Genomic DNA, 19,324 nt, shown 5'->3' with positions numbered 1-19,324 from the left:
AAACAAAAATACAGATTTTTTTACAATAAGTTTCAGTTGAAATATATTACGTTTTCTCTAAAACTGTTATTACTTTTTTTTTTCATTTTAGTTACTTTATTATAGCTTCAAGAAAAAGCAATATAGCCTGGGGTCTCTAGTTTTGCTGCTGCTATCAACAAACAAAGGTCCCAGACTACTGAGGACTTGCCAACTGTGAGTACTTCTGTCATACTTAAACAGGGATTTTTATTCTTTGTCTCCCTTTCAAATGCACTGTGGAGGGGACAATAACGCACTCAGTGCTCTAAAACTGTCTAATACTTAAATCCCCCTTCTATCCAGCCAATTTGGAGTTAAACTTTTAAAGCAGAAATACATTCATAAAAAATAAAAGCTTCATCTCTTTCACACAGTTAAGATAAGCCAAGAAGTGTTGCAGGCATCATCATATTTGACAATTTGTGAATGGTTTCTTTAACCTAAGAAGAAGAACAACAATCTGCATTTAAAAATCATATTAGCCTTTCAAAATCAACAACATTAGCAAGAAAGTGTAATCGTTAATGTACCTGCCAGCACATGGAGGACACAACAAGAAGGAGCCTTTCTGTGTAAGTACAAAATCTTACTGCTTGACAGTTTATGCAGTCCAGAGATTTTGATTCCTTCTCGCACACACTTTGTTTCTCCTTTACAGCACAGAGGGGGGAAAAAAAGCTATAAAATTTGTTTCAGATATCTGAGCTTTTAGTACAGAAACAACCCACTGAAAATAATTTTCTCTTAAGAGACTTTCAAAATTCAAAGCAAGGGGTACTTCTCAATTAACAATAGAAAGACAACAGGTTCACAACTAACATGCAAACAGAAGAATGTAAACATTCGGTGTGGCTCAGACTGTGATCTCACTTAAAGAAATTATAATGAACGTGGAGAAGGACCAAAAGCAGGCCATAAATAGAAACTGCTGCAATGAGTATCTGCCAGGTATTCTTCAGTCAAAAAATAGCTACAACACCTATAAAACAGGATCAAATTCAGAAAAGCTGATGTACATTTTACTTTCCCACTCGTTCTCATTGCAGCCAGGACAGTCTGAGATGCTGGTGTTGCCATATGTCCTGTTTGCTCTTAACACCTCTAAAGGCAGTGTAAAAGTAATTCAGTTTCTTAACTTTGTATTGCTTAATGTACTGTTAAAAACAATGTATGTGTTTTCACACTTTTTGTGGGAATATCAGACATATTAAAGTCATCACACTCAAAATTATTCTACTGGCATTATATTTATTAATTGTTGATTAAATCACTTAAAATGGATGTTTTCTGTTTTTTAAGATACCAACAGTCTCAAAACCTCTCAGAGAAGGGCTACATATGCTTGGAATCATGGCTATAAAACCAAAAGCCATTTTCTTATGGCATCTTGCAGCTTCAGTTAATTCCAAGTAAATCCAACAATATTTATTAAAATACTGCTCTTTAGAATTTAGCTGGATTGTGACGAACTCTGCAGCAGTCCCTCCACAAAAGGTGCCCCCAGGCAGTAAAAAGACTGCACCACACCATATGTTCCTCTGACATCTGTAATCAGTTGTTAGAATCCTCAGAATTTTTACAACACAGCAGTGGGGTTTGCTCTAGGAATGTTGAAAAGATGCACCCCAAAACACCACAGATAAATCAAAACCACCAGGATGGTATCAAACTTGACAGACTCTCCTCAGGGGCTTGATTTGACCTATAAACAAGTAGTGCTGCCCACACCCTGCAGTTTGTCCAGGCAGTGGGTGAGTTACCAACATTCAGAGAAGTCTATTAATATTTTGCCATTTCTGTCTCACTGTAGAAGCCTCTTTGTGAATCTAGCTTTTAGAGTATAACTAGAACACAAAAATTGCATCCCAATTCTAGCACTTGTTCATGGAAGGTGACAGCTGCTGAGAATATTAACCCAAAAAAGAGCAAGTTTGAAGGTAGAAAAATAGGACACTTGACACAACAAGAGTCATTTCCAAGTGAAGACAGCATTGTGAAAAGCAGACTGAGGAAAACAAAGTCTAAAGGACCATTTTGAAGAGAGTAACAAGGGTGAAGAGGGAGTACAAAGGCCAATATTGAAGAGCTTTGAGTGTAAAGGACAGAGTGAAGGGGTTCAAAGACATTATCAGGATAGCAGGAAAGCATTGCAACTTAAGTATCCTGGAATATGAAAAGACAAGAAGCCTGGCCAAAAGACAGTACAGTTGTCAAGGCAAGAGCTGTCCAATGGGCCAATTTTAAATAATGCTATGAAGATGTGTTTTCAGAATTTTCTAACAAAAGTAATAAAATCTATTTAATACACATCCAGAAGATGGAAATTTATTCATATTCTGTTTCAATGTAGCCTTTACTTGAGAACATTCATGTTAACACTGACCTGAATGCTATTCAGAGATGAAGACAGGTCCCATACTTTGAGAACTCCAGCTACAGACACTGCAACTAAAGAGTCCTCTGTGAAAAGTTAACGTGAGACAGTCAACTTGAAGCCAAGTTCAAACAGCCCCTATCTGTTCAGCACTAAAACAAGGATTCAGCAGGATACTGCTTAGATGAAATATCAATTTTAGACAAAAAAAGTAAATTATATACAGAAATACAAAAGATGTAAGCAAGCAGTGAATAATGTATTAACAGAAGGCACAGAACTGTGGTACTGTGCCTTTAATTTCTCTGATATTACAGAACTTATTTATACTTAAATCCAAGAACTGCGCTGCTTACAGCCATTATAGAAGGTGTTTTTTCTCTAAAAGCATATTAAATAAAACAGGACCAATATTAGGAGCCTTAAAAACACCTCTTGTGCTATCAATGAAACCTTAACATCTTCCATATAACAGCTCTGTGAAACAATTTGATATTAAATCAAGCAGGAATATACCATCTATACATAAATATTTTATCACAATTTAATTAACCTACATAAATACATGTAAAACATATACCTTGAATTCTTGCAGAGTGTACAATACACATACATTTTATCCAATCAGAAGACTGAGATGATGATAAAGTGTGAAGAACACCCAAAGTTTTAGCATCAATAATAAGAACATCTTGATATTCTCCACAACAAAGAAGCCAGCCTTCACCTGTCATTCTGAATGAGCAATGGTAATACTGTCCAAGTGGAAAGCAGAGAGTCAGCACACATATATACAAATGGCATGAAGATTTTAACACTGAACATGTCATAATCAACACTTGTAGCATCACTAAAAAAATCTAAGGCATGTGTGAAACTATACCCAATATTACTAGTAACACTTGAAAGGCACACTGCTTAGTAAAAGGTGCTTCAGACTGAAAGCAGCATCTGTCCTTCCTAAATATTAGGATTTTTCTAATTTTTGGAAGAAAGTCAGGTGTTAATTTTCCCTATAAATTGCTCAAGAGTTTGAGACTTGTTTCTCTGAAACACCCCTCTCCAAACATTTCATAAACCTCCTGTCATCAACTGTTGTATGAAAAGAATCAGATGCAAAATATTCATAATTAAATTTTTCATAATTACTGATTACTTTCCAGGAAGGATTTCTACTCTATAGGATATTCTTTATTCTGACATTAAACACCCTAGTGCCCAGAATCTTCTGAACACTATTCTCAGCAATCACAAAGGGAAAAAAAACAACAGACAAAGCAAAGGGACAGAGTGCAGAGTGACTATGAGCATTTTTTTTTTTTTTGCTAGGTGTTCTATATGTGCAAGGACATCTGCATTGCATGTCTAGCTGTAATTGTAAACAATTTCCATAAATGCATAAGCAGCCACCTCAAAGCAGATTTACATTTATTACTAACCTTAAAGGGAACAATCATCTAGTCAGACAAAAATATCAGACAACCCAAAAAACTGTACCTCATTTACCAATTTTCTGGACAGTTTTGGTTATATAATAATTCTTGGTTTTTTTCAGTAAACTAACTGGAATAATAAAAATAACCGGAAATAGGATAAATAGTAATACAGATATTATGAATAAACATAGGCAGAAATGGTTAGAATTTACAATTACTGTTACCATTAAATTAGGCTTGAAATAGAGGATTTGTATAGTCAGTAATTCCTCTGAGAAAATTCCACACTGGTTAAGAGCCACAAATGTTTAAGTGTTGACCCTGGTGTTGAATTTCATTTCAAATGGCAAATATTCAGTTTGCACTACTTGACATCTGCCATTCATAGTTAAATCACCTACACTGAACAAAAGGAACCTACTAGAGCAGATAGGTTAGTAGTTCAATTAAAACCAAACATTAACTACAGCACAAGCAACCGTTCCCCATGGAACAACAAGGAAAAAATCTACTACAAAACACAACAGAAAATCTACAACAGAAAACCACAATTTATTACAGTTATCAGAAGGCTGCATTTTAAGAATAGTTTCCCCTCCCAGCAACACCTTCTTTCCCTAAGCTTTCCTGTTAGATGTTCCTGTTTTCTATCGTGCCCAAGTTATTAAACAAATATAATTATTAGCCACAATTAGGTTTAGCACATTTCTAATAGAGAGGAACTACCAATTTTCTGCAAGTATTTGCTACACCTACTTGAAGGGTAAGAATGAATATTCTCCCTCTGATCCCCACAAAAAAATGTACAGATTGTCAGCTAGGCCAGATTTGCCTACTTCCCTGCAGAACTTATCTGTAACTTCATCTATTGAAATCTAATTAAGCATTAGAACATAGCAGGTCAAATTATAATTTGAGGAGCAATGGAAGTATTTTTTGTTTGTGTACATACATCCATTTAATGAATATAAACACTTAAAGCATGTGCACAAATTAAAGTGTAGAATAATTCTTAACTTATACAGTTTTTATACACATACATATATGTAAAAAAAAAGTTCATCTTCCATAATTTTTGTTGGCAATATATCCAAGCTTTTTCCTCCTCCCTTTACAATGAACAACTATTTGAAAAACTATTTTGTATTTGAACTCCTCATATCAACCAAAGCAGTGTCAAGAAAAACATTTTCTTCTGGAAGGGTTAAAAATCGTGGATTCCAAATTGGCTGTGCTTTGGAGTTACATGAAGGCTCAGATACTCATCATTTGGAGCCTTAGTTCCACCTTAGACTTCCTCACTGAAGAAAACCAGAATTTTAACTAACACAGGAACCCTGAGCTTCTCCTCTACTAACATATCCAGAAATAAGCAATGTCCCAGAATCAAACCCATAGATGCTGGGGCCCTCAATCTCACTCGCATGTGTATTTCAAATTCTCCCACACTCCAAAATCTAGACACTTATTTTACCTGGATACAGTTTCAACCAGAGAAACCAAATTATCTGAAGCAATATTGAAAGTCTCTGAAAAGAAGGGATTTGTCCTAAGTTCTGCAGTGAATCAAAGTGTATTTTTGAAAACAGGGTGAACTCTTTTGGAGGTCAGGAGGTTCAGCACCAAAAACATTCAAAAGCTTAAAAATAAGTCTTTCAGCAGATTGTCTCACAATGTTTGGTCAGATTACTTGTACTTTTAAAATGTCAAGAAAAAGCCAACATCAGACTTGAAGCTTCCATGCAATTGTAACAAGACAAGAGCAAAGATTAAGACCATTTCACTTGGCTACCTGATGCACAAACAGTAAGTTAATCAATACTGCATTTCAAATATTTGCAGCTCAAAAGTAATCAGTCTGATTTGATTAAGGAATGCAGAGGAACGTAAAAGTTTCAATTCTTTTCTTAGAAGAAAAAAACTGAAAAAGATAAAAAATACTTATTTTATGACAGGGTCTTTTTTTCCTACATTACAAGCTATACATTTAAAACTGTTTCTGAAAAAGATCATGTTAATAAAGCAAAACTCTTGTAATGAACAGAGACCCCATGAAAAGCTGCTATACTTACATGGATTGCTGTATGCCTATAAGGAAGCTTTGCGTTCTCAATGCACTGTCCACTAGTGACATTCCAAACACACATCTCCCTGCCAAAGATAACTTCATATTATTCTCTGTCATTTCCACTCAATTGGCTGGAATAATTTTGAGCCACCAAGTTTTTCTTTAGTGCTGTATTTAAGTGTAGTCTGGTCATTTATAAAGCTTTTTGTTACAGATTGCTGGGTAAGAAAATGTAGTCATTAGCAGGGGATGACATACAGTATCTGTTTCTTTTTGTTTTGGTAATTACACCCTGCTGCCTTGCAACCAACCTGACTTTAAGACCAAGTCTGGTCTACAACAAATTGTAGGTATACTGCCATTACAGCTCGTCAACATGTCACTGTAACTATCTGTCACTGGAACTACATCCTCCTGAAAATGATTCATTTCACTGAACTTAAACCAGACGTTTCAAAAAGCATCATGCATCTTCTCCCACATCAGACTTCAGTTCTTGAGAGGAACAACGTTTGTTAAGAAGAAACAGTGCCATCATGAGGCTGTTCCCAAAATCTGCTCTCAATACACTCAACCACCTGAGTACCTGTGCAACACTACAGCTACACTTGGACACACTTAAGGCTGTTTGAGGAGACTTCGGCACACGTTCCTTATCTACACATTATTCAACACGCAGTGGGACTGGATTACAAGAGAAAATCAAATTAAATGTTGCAAATGAGGCTGTATGAGATATCATAGCTCAGCAACTGAATGTTAAACTTTGATGCGTTTAGATTTTATTAAAAAAACCAAACATTACTTCCAGAACTGAAGCACTCACTTCATTATTTCTCACATTACGTTGTAAGATATTTCCTGTATCAAGACTTAAAGAACACACTCGAGACAGCATTTTATTATATAAGAAATGCTACTTAGAGATTTACATTTTAACCTACCTACATTTTAACCTACCTACTTACCCATTTGATGTTAAACTCAAAGCATTATTTCTTACTATTTTTCAGCTGAGCAATAGCAGCATCAAAGTTGGTAGATCCAAAGTCAGAAATTAAGTGAAAGCTTTATACAGTTTGTGAAACCTTTCAGAGCAATGCTTTTCTCCTTGTTTATATCAGAACTTTACTGCTTTAGCTACATTACTGTGACACATACATACCTACAAACATGCTCAAATGAGACCAGAATGTCAGAATGTAACTTCAGCTTCTGGATGATGTATTCAATTTACTGTTGTGTACTAATAAGGAGTGAGCAATATCACACATTCCACACAGTATGTGCTGTAGGACAGGTTTGTCACTCATAGGACAGCACTGAGAACTCATGAATCATTAGAGATTGCTTTATGAACTTGCATATTAGAAGCACACAAAATAACATTATAAATAGCCTCTTCTACTGGTTCAGTTCCCAAGTCTGAGCTCAGGAAGAAACAGAGAAAAACACCATGATACTCAAATGCTGTTGAACTGCTGATGCCCCCCAATAACCCATTAATTTCTCTTTGAATAGGGTTTAGTCAACCCCTTGGAATAATTTCTTTTTTCTGAATACTAAGTGGATATGTGAATCTGCCAAACCTTTCTGCTGTCCATGGGACAAGCTCTTATTTGGACCATTGTATATTAACAATGTAGTCACTACCCTAAGTAGCTGCTACCATTTTAATATCATGGAAGTGGATTGAAACATTTCTGCAAATGCATAATCTGACCTACACTTGACACACATTTCATAATTTAAGAAATGAATAATTGAATATTCAGTTACCTACCCATTTTCAGTAGCACTTACTACATATGGCTGTTTCTCAAACTCTCTTGCTTTTGCCAAACAAGTTACAGAAGCAGTATGGCCAAAGAGCATTTCTTTAGATGAAATCTAGGAGAACAATATAATGATTTATCTTGAACAATTTCTATATAAACTAAGGATATCTAAAACCAAGAGAACTTGTCAATCTATATAATTGTCAATCTGCTTCATAGTCTTATGTTCTTCCATCATGTTTCTGGAATGCAGAAAGATGTGGAAAAATTTTTATGGAGTTTGAATAAAAGCTAAGTTTTTGTATTCACTGCATTCGTCATCTGAAGAATGTATGGAACATCAAATGTTATAAAACAGGAAATGTGCAGGACATCTCTGGCTTTCAGCCTACAGCATGCACCAAAAGTGGCACAGTGAAGTAGAAACTGATAAACCAAAGCTCTTAAGCGCATGTTTCATGCCACACATTTAAATAACCTAATTATCATCACTGCATGCAAAGGTCTTAATTGGAAAAGGTAGCCTCATAAGAGGGCAAACTTTCAGACTGTGTTTGAGTCCAAATGGGGCAACTAAATATAAAAAATATAAACACAGTTCTAGAAACAAAGAAAAAACCAAACAGGAAGTGTTTTGACTCTGATCCATTGTGAGAAAAATAAAGCAATAATTGCATCTTGGTTACATCAAAAATAAAAGTTTCATCTTGCTGCTTCCATCTTAGTAGATTTAGTTTTATAAATATTTTTCTTTAAATGACAGGTCATGCTTAGCAATTGATTTACAAAAGAAAAAAATCTTCACAAGATACAAATCATGATAATTGTATATATTTACTTGCTGTCACTGCTCAGAGCACAAAGTCTCAAATTATAAACCACTGGGCATGCTTATCTGTGAAAAATTCTCCAAAGTCTGCAAATTACAGGTTGCTTATACAGGCATTTCACTTACTGCTTCATGAGTTTCCTATAACAAATATCACACTATCTTTTAAAATTCATCTAAATAACACAAGTATGGATAATCCTATTGCCAATACTAAAAGATAAAACTCCTGTCTATTTGGCAAACTAGCACAGTGGACACAAACCTGTAAGTCTGATGAAAGATCCCAGAGACATATTTGTCCTTCTTGGCTCCCTGTAACTATGGTCTGCTGGTCATCTGTGATCATCACAGCAGTGATGCTGTGAGAGGGAGCTGTTCTCCCCCACACAGCCACAGCTGGTACTGATGCCTTCATGGTCAGCACCTGAAAACAAACAAGTCATGATGATCCTAAGTAGGATTAAATAAGGAAAAAAAATCACCTAAAAAAGGGGGAATGTAATCAACATTTGGAAAGGGAAACTACAAAATATTGCTGTGAGACAATGATAAGGCATTGAAACATTTTCTTGCTCTTGCCTACATCACACTAACAATTTCAGGGACCAGTACTAAGAGAATACTGAATCATCAGCAGCAAGAGGTGTGTGCTGCCCCACACAGCCTGGCTTAGCTCTGATGGGCTCACATTGTTCTCCCCAGATGTGGCTGGTGGAATACACAACACTTCCCCTGTTCCCTCCAACCAGCAAGCAGCTCTGATCATTGGCAACAGCAGGAGCCAATTGCTGGAGCAGAGGTGGCACAAGAGCAGGGTGTCAATAAAGATGTTGTGATTTCAAGGAGGGTAAGACAAGACAAGGATAATGTGGCCAAAAGGAGAGAACTGGTGGGGGTGGGTCAGGGAGGAAGAGAAAAATGAGGCCCAAGTTGGCAAAGCTATATACCTAACTATATACCCAACCATTCTGTGGCACATCCTAGAGACAAGAACAGAAAGTAGGGTGACAGCAGAGTTGCAAGCTGAGAAACAGAGAATGAAAAGACTTTGTTGCTCAAGACATGAGTTCCTCGCCCCAAAAAAATTATCTAATAGATTTGTCCCTACTGAAAAAAATTGATTTAATGGGGTTGTCCATCTGGCTGAGAGCAGTTTTGACTCCCATCAGCTGGGCAATAGACAGACAGATTGACAACTGCTGACAAATTGAACAACATCAAAATTGTTTGTATACTTCAATCACTCAGGTGTCAGTGAACAAGAAGGGATAGATTTTAAGCTGTTTCAGATTCACCATTATCTAAGGTCACTTAAATAAACAAATTTTTAAATTTTTCTTTTCAAATACTGTATGTTACCTATGTCATCTTTCTTTTAATCCGGACAGCAATAATATGATTGAAGGCATATTTCAGAGCAACCACTTTGCAGCCACTAAGGAAAATTCACCTTTCAGAGAAGGTGTGCTCCAATTTGTCCTGGACAAAGAAGAGACACCAGAGCCCATTGCACATCCTTAGGACAGAGGTTCAAAACGAAACAATATGATTCAGTAATGCAACTGGGAGAACTCAGTCAAAAACCATGACAGTAAAGCTGAGCTTTTCTGAGGAGAGACAGGAAGTGGACAGAACAAAATCCATGACAGCCAGTGAGTCAAAGGAAGTACCACAGGAATGATGAGAAGTGACATGAAGAGCAGTTCCTGTGATAATTCAGAAAAAAACACAGGACAGAAATGGAGCACAGAAGCAGCCTTTTAAGTTATGCTTAAGGAAACTGTAACCCAGCACAACAGCAGTTGAAAGCAGGGACACAGACAAGAGGTATCTTCATGACTACTACTAAAAGCCTAAAGTGACACAGAACTAAAGGAATGATCTTGCTTCCTTACAAGAAAATGAGATAAAGGGCTCAGCTACTGAGAAAAAAAGGCTGAAAAGACTGCTATGGCAGACTATTGAGGTCCTGCCATGCAACCTTGACAGAATGCTGAGGGCAGAGGAAGAAGAATCTAAGAAAAAATTGAGGTCATGAGTTCATTAGGCTAAATCCCACTTAGTTCCATATAAAAGCTCCTTGTGGATATATAAAAATACTGAGACGTTTTATTTTTCCCAGCATTACAATCTGACTTTTCTAAAACTTTTTTTTTAAGTCACCAGTCATATGAAGCTACTGATGAACACTGAAATCCTTTTATCTTGCAATTTATGCCCTGAAATAAAAGCTGTTCTGGACAACCTTTAATGACATGGTTTTAGTTATCAGGTAAGCTAATAAAGGTTGCCATTTTCATAGGGCTTATAAAGGGATGGCTTACAAAAGAGTTTGATGAGCCAAATCCTGCATCTTAAAAATGCATTTGCTTGCATATCACATAGTCTTTTATACTTGTACCATGGGAGTGTTCAGTTAGTGTAAAACAACACAAGGAAGCACTATTCAGGTTTGTACTGCATTGAATATTGAGTCATAAATTATATTTCCTTATAAGAGAGCATAGAATCAAGCTCAATATTCTTAGCTTAAGACCTACTGCTGAGCAAGTGATTTGAGAGAACTCAAATCAACAGATGTTAAAAAGAAAAGAAGCTGATAGAATTTGCTAGTGTGGAGATGATTTATCTGCAGCATGTTTAGTTACTCATGAGTAACATGAATAAAAAACTACTGCCACTGACAAAACGCTCGTTGTAAGAGAATTAATTTAGACTGAAATGTTACAGGAATATTTTGTATGCTTTCCTTTACATTATGACTGAAGCCCAAGAGAAGGAAAGCAGAAATTATATGATTTTTTGCATTAATACAGTCCTTAACTTTTTTCTCCACTTGCTTCTTGGTTTTTTGGTTTATGATATTTTGATGCACAAGCAGTTTGAATGAAACCTTTGCTTCTTAGTGTAGCATGACTTCACTAGAAATACAGCATATCCACATGGACACATTTTGACAATACTTAGCTTTACCAAATTTTTTAGTGATACTGATGGTACCTAAAGCAAACTTTTTTGAAATAAAACCAACAGATATTTATCAGACTGTTCCTTTTAAAAAGGTAAAAGCTGTTTTCACGAAGGCAATATTGCCCAAGGCATATCAGAGCTGCATGTAGCTTATCAGCACATGTCAAATTCCTCCAGCTCTGCCCACTCAAGCATGTCTGATTTGCAGTATTAACCCATAATTCAACTAGAAATCACATTTCTCAGTCCTACTGCCCATTTCTCCCTGCTTACAGCCTAATAAGCTTATTTGTGCTGCCCTTAAAAACATACTGTCAAACAGTGTTCTCCCATTACTGAAAAGCTCTGGTTTTAGTTAAAACCATAAATAAAACCATAAATACCAGCCCATCTCACCACTAACTTGTTCCATCTCTACTAATCTGTCTCTAGTTCCTTTCACACTGAAGCCACACCACAAACTATTCTTAACTTGCAAAATCATCCAAATTCTCACAGCTTCACAGACTTTGGTTGTACAACTTTAGTAACTTTGGACCATTTGTGTAGTATTAAAGCTTAATTTGGAAAGCTGAGTACACAATCTCTTATTCTGCAGGAGCCATGAGTTATTTAAAAGTCTAATCAAAAGCTTTAAGAGGCCAGAAAGCTGAAGGTCTGACCTTGAATGCCTTACTAAGCACATATTTATGCAAGGTCTTTTCCTCATCACTCAGCTTTTTTGACTAGGACTGGTCATGAACTGATGAGAATGAAAAAGGTCAGATTACACCACAAGAGTCAGTGCCATCATAACTTAACATATACTTTCCCCATATATACTAAGTGTATCTTGACTTTGACTCCTCTACTGACCTTAAAACAAAATGAAACAATTGTTAGCTACTCTATTGGGCTCATCTCAGACCTTCCAATCACTGCTACATAATTAGTGCTTAACCTCAGGCACACATCCCTTCCCTGAGCTGCATTTCCTCAAAATAAAAATTATAACCTTGAAGCCAGAGGCCTGGGAACAGAAAGGGTTAGAAGGGCAGAGTGGCTGGGGTCTCAGGAGCGTGCACACCCATGCCCTCAGTGGTCTGAAGTGAGAAACCTGGGGTCTGTTTTGCCCCACTGAAAACTGCAGCACACGTTCCCTATTGGTTCCTTGCATTTCCAGTGCTTGCTCAAGAGCCTAAAGGAAGCTCTACTGAATGCCACATGTTCAAGATGTTAAACTATTAGCTACAGTTGTAAGAATGACATTTCTTGATAAAGAAAAATACCCTGATGTTTCAATGAATTCAGAATAACACTTCTGATAAATACATATATACACCAAGGTCCTTAAAATGAGGAGTTAAACTCCCTCCAGGGACCTAATCTCAAACAGCTCACCCTATAAAATGCTGGTTGTGACAAACTTCTTTCTCATCACTATAACCCATAAAAAACCTACCAAATGCAAATTCCTAGTTTATTTATAAAAGGAGAAAGGCTCCTCACAACACAATATCACTTTACAGGTAACAGTTAACCTGTCAAAACAATGTTTTTGAATTTATAGCCATACTCACTTCATGTTTCCTACACCTTCCAAGCCATCAATAGAAGGTCACTTTCTTAAAAGCCCAGTTAAATGTCTGGCAATCAATGCAAGCGCAAAATAAAACTGTTTTGTGCAAAACTGTGCAGAAATTTGCTTACAGTCCTGAAAATATTAAGATATTAGCAGAATTTGGCTGTTTGCATTGGATTCAATAAGCTCCCTCTATGCACACCCCATTATATTCAGCTTTGTAATAAAAGAAATCTTAGGATTTAGGTGGAGCCTAAATTTTTTAATGAGCAGTTCCTATGGTTTTTGTGCTTTTAATCTATCTCATTCTCCTGTTCCTGTCTGTTCTTTCATTTAATCTGACACACTCTTTGTTCCTACACAAGAAAATAAATATTGGTTTTAGTCTTAGTAAAAAATTAATAATTTTTCTTAAAAGCAGCTTGCAGTCTGCTGGTCCATTCTACACTGTTTTCAAACTTTCTATGTTTTGTGATGTAAATGTTGCACACCATCTCTGGTAATCCATTTATGATATGATGGGTCTTTCCTCAGGACCTGTTGGACTACACCCTAGAGGGCTGGAGTCACTGCTGAGTGACACCCACAGCTCCCTGGGGATGGGGATGTCCTGCTCCTGCAGTCTGAGGGAGCAGGGCACTGGGACCAGCAATCGATACAACCCATTTTAACTAGCAAGAAGCACCTGGTAATACCTTGTTTGTATTTCTTGAACGAGTGACACAAGAAACACTTATTTCATTCCACACAATAATTCACCACAATCAGAAGGAGCACAGTAAGGGCAACACCATCTCCCAGCTGCTGATTACATCAAAGGTTTGCAGCACAAATTCAATTTTATGATGTTAATCTCAACCTGCCACTCAGAAATTTTCTCTGAGGGATATGACTTTTTTTCTCTGGATTTCATTTTAAGAATGATTTTCTTCTTCTACAATCAATAAAGATATGTTTTCATCAAAAGACTCTATCTTGGCAGAATTCAATTGGCCATCTCAAAACCTTTTGGTGACACAATATTATTAAGATAGTTTATGTTGCACCTAAGCTGGAAAATGGGCAAGTTGAAAACACAGCAATTCAACATTTGTGCTTTTCACACTGTCATAAGATACAGTAAAGCCATCTTCACTTCCTTGAAGTTCTTTTTTTACCTCATAAACACTTACATTATATTAAGCTCCCCAGAAAAATATCACAGCATGCTTTTTTGCCAAGTAGATAAATCCAAAGCGTGTCCAAAACTATAAATTTACACTTTCTTCAATAGTCATTAAAGGGTTCAACAACATAATAGCTGTTTAAACACATTAAACAAAAATTAATGCATGTGAGCAAATTTGGTTTTAAATCCCATATATTAAGGATATAAACTAAGTTTAATAAAACATATATATATTGTGCAAATATGTGGAAAAGGTATCTTCTCTTAAAGAAAAAACCCACCACATTTACTGTCTGAAATATGGTGCCTGAATGTCCTATCAACTACAAGAATGGCTATGTCCAGGAAATGGAACCTTGCTTAGGCACTATGCAGAACCACACCCATGTGAGTTATCTGTCACTCCCAACGCACCCAGCATAGAGAAAGCATCACCTTAAGTCATCTCCAGTGGAGTTACATCCAAATCGTGAAGTGCTTTGCAGCAGCAGACTTTCCATCAGGTTTTAGGAAAAATCACACATCCATTCTTACAGGAAAGCACATGTGACAGGAGGGCCATCAGTCTTGCAGAATGTAAGCTTTGATTTCTATGAAATTGCATCTTATTCAAAGATTTCACTCTCAGTTTTATACACGTTCAGTCATGCCTGGGTTTATTAAAAAAAACAGTTTTCCCTGCAAGAAAGTGCTCCATCCTTATGCTAGTAAAGGAACAGCTCCTTACATTTTATTACTTATAAATTGTTTTTTGAACAGAAACACATTTATGCCCTTTAAAGAGTCAGTGACCTGAACATAATCCCATGTGAATCAAAGACCCTACTAAGGTAATGTCATCTTTAAGTTCATGCCTCAAACTTCAAAGGCATAGAGAGTGACAAACTTTGAGTCTGTGTCAAAATATCCCACAGATGTAAGCAAATCACTTATAAATGACAAAAGCTTTGATTGACTTGCATTTTTAATGGAATATCACAAATTATGGCTAATTCATTACAGAACAAGCCATAATGACAAAATTCATCTTTATTTATACTGTTATAACACAAAAAACATACAATCTGGTAAAGTCAAGACATAAGAAAGCTAAAACCAAAATTTACAAGGATCTCAAACTGACAGGCAAGGACTATGAACCAAAGTTTTAAGTCAAAAATTTTATCTTCCTTAAGTGACCTTGAATTCATTTAAGACAGAAAACCCTGTTGATCATAGAAAGGTGATGTTTTTGGTTCAGCTACACTGTACTGCAGGATGTTTAAATAACAAACAAAATTGGAATCAGATGGCTAAAATAAAACAACCAGAACATTTCTCCAGCCCTTGTTTTTTCAATTGTCATGTAATAATCATTAATCAGTGGTGTAAGCCATTGCATCACAGTGAGGATTTCTAAACTCTGACATGCTACTTTTTTGTCAATTTTACTCTTTGGATACCCTCAATTAACAAACAGATCTCTCGACAGTGTTCTTTGCTACGGGTCATGCAGCTGTTTAGTGTAAACAACTCTGAATAACTTGTTATAGACACAGCCTAACCTGCTCTGTAAAAAGACACTGTTTATTAGGAAGCAGGATTGAAGTCCAAAACTTACTCAATGTATTGCAATGCATGGATTACAGTTATCTTGACTGTGAATTTCAAACTCTAGCACTGAAAAGTCTTTAAACAACAAAAACCCCTTAATGTCATGCAATCAATCCTACTGACACAAATCTTTTGAGCAGACCTACCTCAACAGAACAGCCAGTTTTGCAAGGAGTAATCCCAAAAAGACCATAGTTCTGGACCAGGGACATCACTGACATTTTAAAATTTTATGATATATTAAGACAACTACTACTATTTCTAGCACCAACTAGCAAAGTAATCATCACAGAAATGCTCCAAGACTCTAAGTGAGCCATCCTAATTAATTTTTAATTGAGCAAGTCTCAAAAAAATCCCCCCCCCCCGCTTCAACCAGAACTATTTGAAAGAGAAATGAGACTGCTGGAAAAAAATTTGTACACTAATGCTTTGCATATACCCAGTAAGGAATACTCAATAACGAATCACCAAAATAGCACAAAAGCATTTTCACACTTCAAAGAGCTAGCATTTTACACTGCGTATGTTCTCACAGTACTAGTTTTCCCCAATAAATCCAGTGAAAAGATACATGCCGAGGCAACTGATGGAATCTATGAAATTCACGAAACTACCCTGAAAACAGAAGTAACTGACGTCTAACATCACATACCAGAGCTGAAAGTCACAAAACCGATGCTACACGTGCAGCAGACCAACAAAACCTCCCAGAAACAGATGAAAGTTGCCCAAGTAAGAAAAAATAAACACTGCACCGGCTAAAAAAGTTAAAACAGCTAAAACAGCTCTGGGGAACTCACTGTTGTCAAACCTGACCTGAGGAAGCAGAGCCTTACAGCCGCACAGGACACCCCCAGCGTCATGAGGGGCAGCTACCCCGGCAGGAAAGCGAGGGGACGAGGGGCCGCAGCCCCCCGGCAGGAAAGCGAGGGGACGAGGGGCCGCAGCCCCCCGGCAGGAAAGCGAGGGGACGAGGGGCCGCAGCCCCCCGGCAGGAAAGCGAGGGGACGAGGGGCCGCAGCCCCCCGGCAGGAAAGCGAGCGGACGAGGGGCCGCAGCCCCCCGGCAGGAAAGCGAGGGGACGAGGGGCCGCAGCCCCCCGGCAGGAAAGCGAGCGGACGAGGGGCCGCAGCCCCCCGGCAGGAAAGCGAGGGGACGAGGGGCCGCACCCCCCGGCAGGAAAGCGAGGGGACGAGGGGCAGCTGCCGGGAGCTGCCCTTACCTCCAGCGGCTCCCAGGCACCGCGCACGGGGCAGCGAGGGTGCTGAAGGGACGAGGAAACAGCCGGGACAGGTTTTATCCCGCTCGGGAGCGGCAACACCCGGCACGGGCCGGATCCGGCTGGCGCTACCCAGCAGCACCGCCGCCCTCAGCCCAGCGAGTGAAGGAGCTGCCACGGCTACTCCCTGCCCCGGCTGCTGGAGGTGAAACGTGGGCTGGAGAAAAAGCGCGTAGGAAACAGCCAGGCTACTGCCGCTGCGCTCCCCTCACGGGACCGCGCCCAGCGGGACGGTCAGCCCACCCCTCAAAGCTACCCTACAGAGCGATGAAGGACAGAAACCTCTCCTTTCCCCACCCTGCCTTAAATACGGTGGAAAGAATATTTCCGCTGGCAGGAGGCGGGTGGGGTTTGATTTCCCGCAGGTGTGGGACCAGCAGCAGCTGAGGGAGCTCGAGGGCCCTCACCCAGCGTGCTGCGTGCGCACCTGGTGGCGTGAGGGCTGTGCATCGGCCAGGGTGCGTCTTCTAAGTTTCTCTTCGAAAATAATTCATAAACTGCACTGAATGAATACCGTGAGAATGTGAAACGTGATGTATGTTTAGTGTTTTTCTTTTTTTCCAAAGATCCGTTCCAGAGAAGCTCAGGTCTGCAGGAGATTTTTGTGGGGAGCGGAGCTGAACGGGCTGTGTGGTGCACAGGTGAGTTCATCTTAACCACAGAATTATTTATTCACAGTCTTATCTAGGACTGCAAACAACATCATGAGAGTCATTATATTAAAAAATTCTATTCTCTAAAATCATGCCTTCCTACATTTTTTTGCCTAAAAGCCATAGGGAATTGGAAGAATGTGAGATTTAGCTATATTTTCATTGCCTGTGGCTTTCCTATTTTAATATAATAAATGTAGTAGCTGAAGTATGCAATATTTTTATTTTTGTATTATTGAATTGATTTACACCAAGACTATTTCCCCAAGATATCTGCCTTGACTTAAATAGTAATGTTGTCAAATATGCTAATGTGATTACAGTCTGCATCAATAGGTTATGTTTTATAGGTAAGTGAATGCAATAAATAAAGATAAAAGCATGTAAAGTTTGTAAATTTTTGGAACACATTTCTTGCAAACTTTTTTCCTAGCACTTCTGGAGTTTAGATTTCAAAATATTTTTAATACACTAAAATAAAAAACTTTGAAGATGAGACTTCTTAAATTGCTTCACCATATGAATCATTTATGTAGACAAGTTATAAGTTATGAAAATAGATCTTTAATGTAAAGAGTGATATTTGATTAAACTGTATTAGGCCAAGTGTTGAACACTGAAATATGGTATGCCAGTTGAAAACTTACAAAGGTACCTCTTTTTCTGGGCTTGCTTATGGAAATTTTAGTAACAATCATATTGAAAGCAAAATGAGATGATACAAGTCAACTTCCTGCACGAATCTTAATACTATTTTTCTCAGAGAAGGTGAACGCTAGCCCTTTAAAGTCAATAGTGGTAACTGGAACCTCAGCTAAAGTTTTTGTAGTTAAAAAATGCTATCAAGAAAGCAAAACAATTGTATGAGACCAAGTAACCTAATGGATAAACTAGATATTGCTTGTGCTTTTTGACACCTCATGTGAGTCATGAATTCTGCCTGTGAACCTAAATAAATTATTTTGACAGCTTCTCCTTAATCATTGATACATGGAGGTTTCCATAACACAGACTGTCACATATGTTTTAGCACAATTTGACACAAAGGGAAAGTCACACCAAAGACCTTAATTGCATCTTCTGCTCAGACAGGGTCACAAAACTGTGTGATTTCTATTTTGTCTTTCAGCATGGCAATTGTTGTCTTGGGAAAACAACTTGCTCCATAAGAACAGTACACGTTAATACCATAGAAACATATTTCATACAATCCTAAGATGGTTGGGGTTGGAAGGAGCCCTAAAGACAATCTAGTTCCAAGCCCTGTCATGGGCAAGGATGACTTTGACTAGACCAGGCTGCTCAGAGCTCCTTTCAACTGGGCCTTGAATCCTTCCAGGGATGGGGCATCCAGAGCTCCTCTGGGCAGCCTCTTCCAGTGTTTCACCACCCTCATAGAAAAGAATTCTAGTTCTTTTCTTAATTTTTAGTCTGCACACCACTTCATCTCATCTTATCCAAACATAATTCTACATAACAGAATGTGTAAAATGAAGTTTTGTGTTGGAAAAGTATTTTTCAGATTCTTTTCTTGAAGAAGTTTTATTTTGGCTTGATGTCCTACTGCTTGATTCAGAAATGCAACATT

The 19,324-nt window shown here is 37.9% G+C and overlaps 1 protein-coding gene across 1 annotated transcript in view; it reads right to left on the bottom strand.

Annotated features, from left to right (window-relative positions):
- The window catches only part of WDR72 (WD repeat domain 72), a 90,297-nt gene extending 81,373 nt beyond the window's left edge, over positions 1 to 8,924 (bottom strand). Inside the window, exons 1-6 of the mRNA XM_036389755.1 lie at positions 8,772 to 8,924; positions 7,683 to 7,789; positions 5,904 to 5,982; positions 2,976 to 3,150; positions 2,405 to 2,481; positions 552 to 671 (exon numbers count right to left, since the gene is read on the bottom strand). Of these exons, the coding sequence (XP_036245648.1) occupies positions 552 to 671; positions 2,405 to 2,481; positions 2,976 to 3,150; positions 5,904 to 5,982; positions 7,683 to 7,789; positions 8,772 to 8,924 (711 nt within the window). The remainder of the gene's footprint in view (positions 1 to 551; positions 672 to 2,404; positions 2,482 to 2,975; positions 3,151 to 5,903; positions 5,983 to 7,682; positions 7,790 to 8,771) is intronic.
- Between the last annotated feature and the right edge of the window lie 10,400 nt (positions 8,925 to 19,324).

This window comes from Molothrus ater, chromosome 13, assembly GCF_012460135.2.
Source record: "Molothrus ater isolate BHLD 08-10-18 breed brown headed cowbird chromosome 13, BPBGC_Mater_1.1, whole genome shotgun sequence".
NCBI classification, from domain to species: Eukaryota; Metazoa; Chordata; class Aves; order Passeriformes; family Icteridae; genus Molothrus; species Molothrus ater.
The sequence above is the reverse complement of the archived record's forward strand: the minus strand, read 5'-3'. Positions and strand labels throughout refer to the sequence as shown.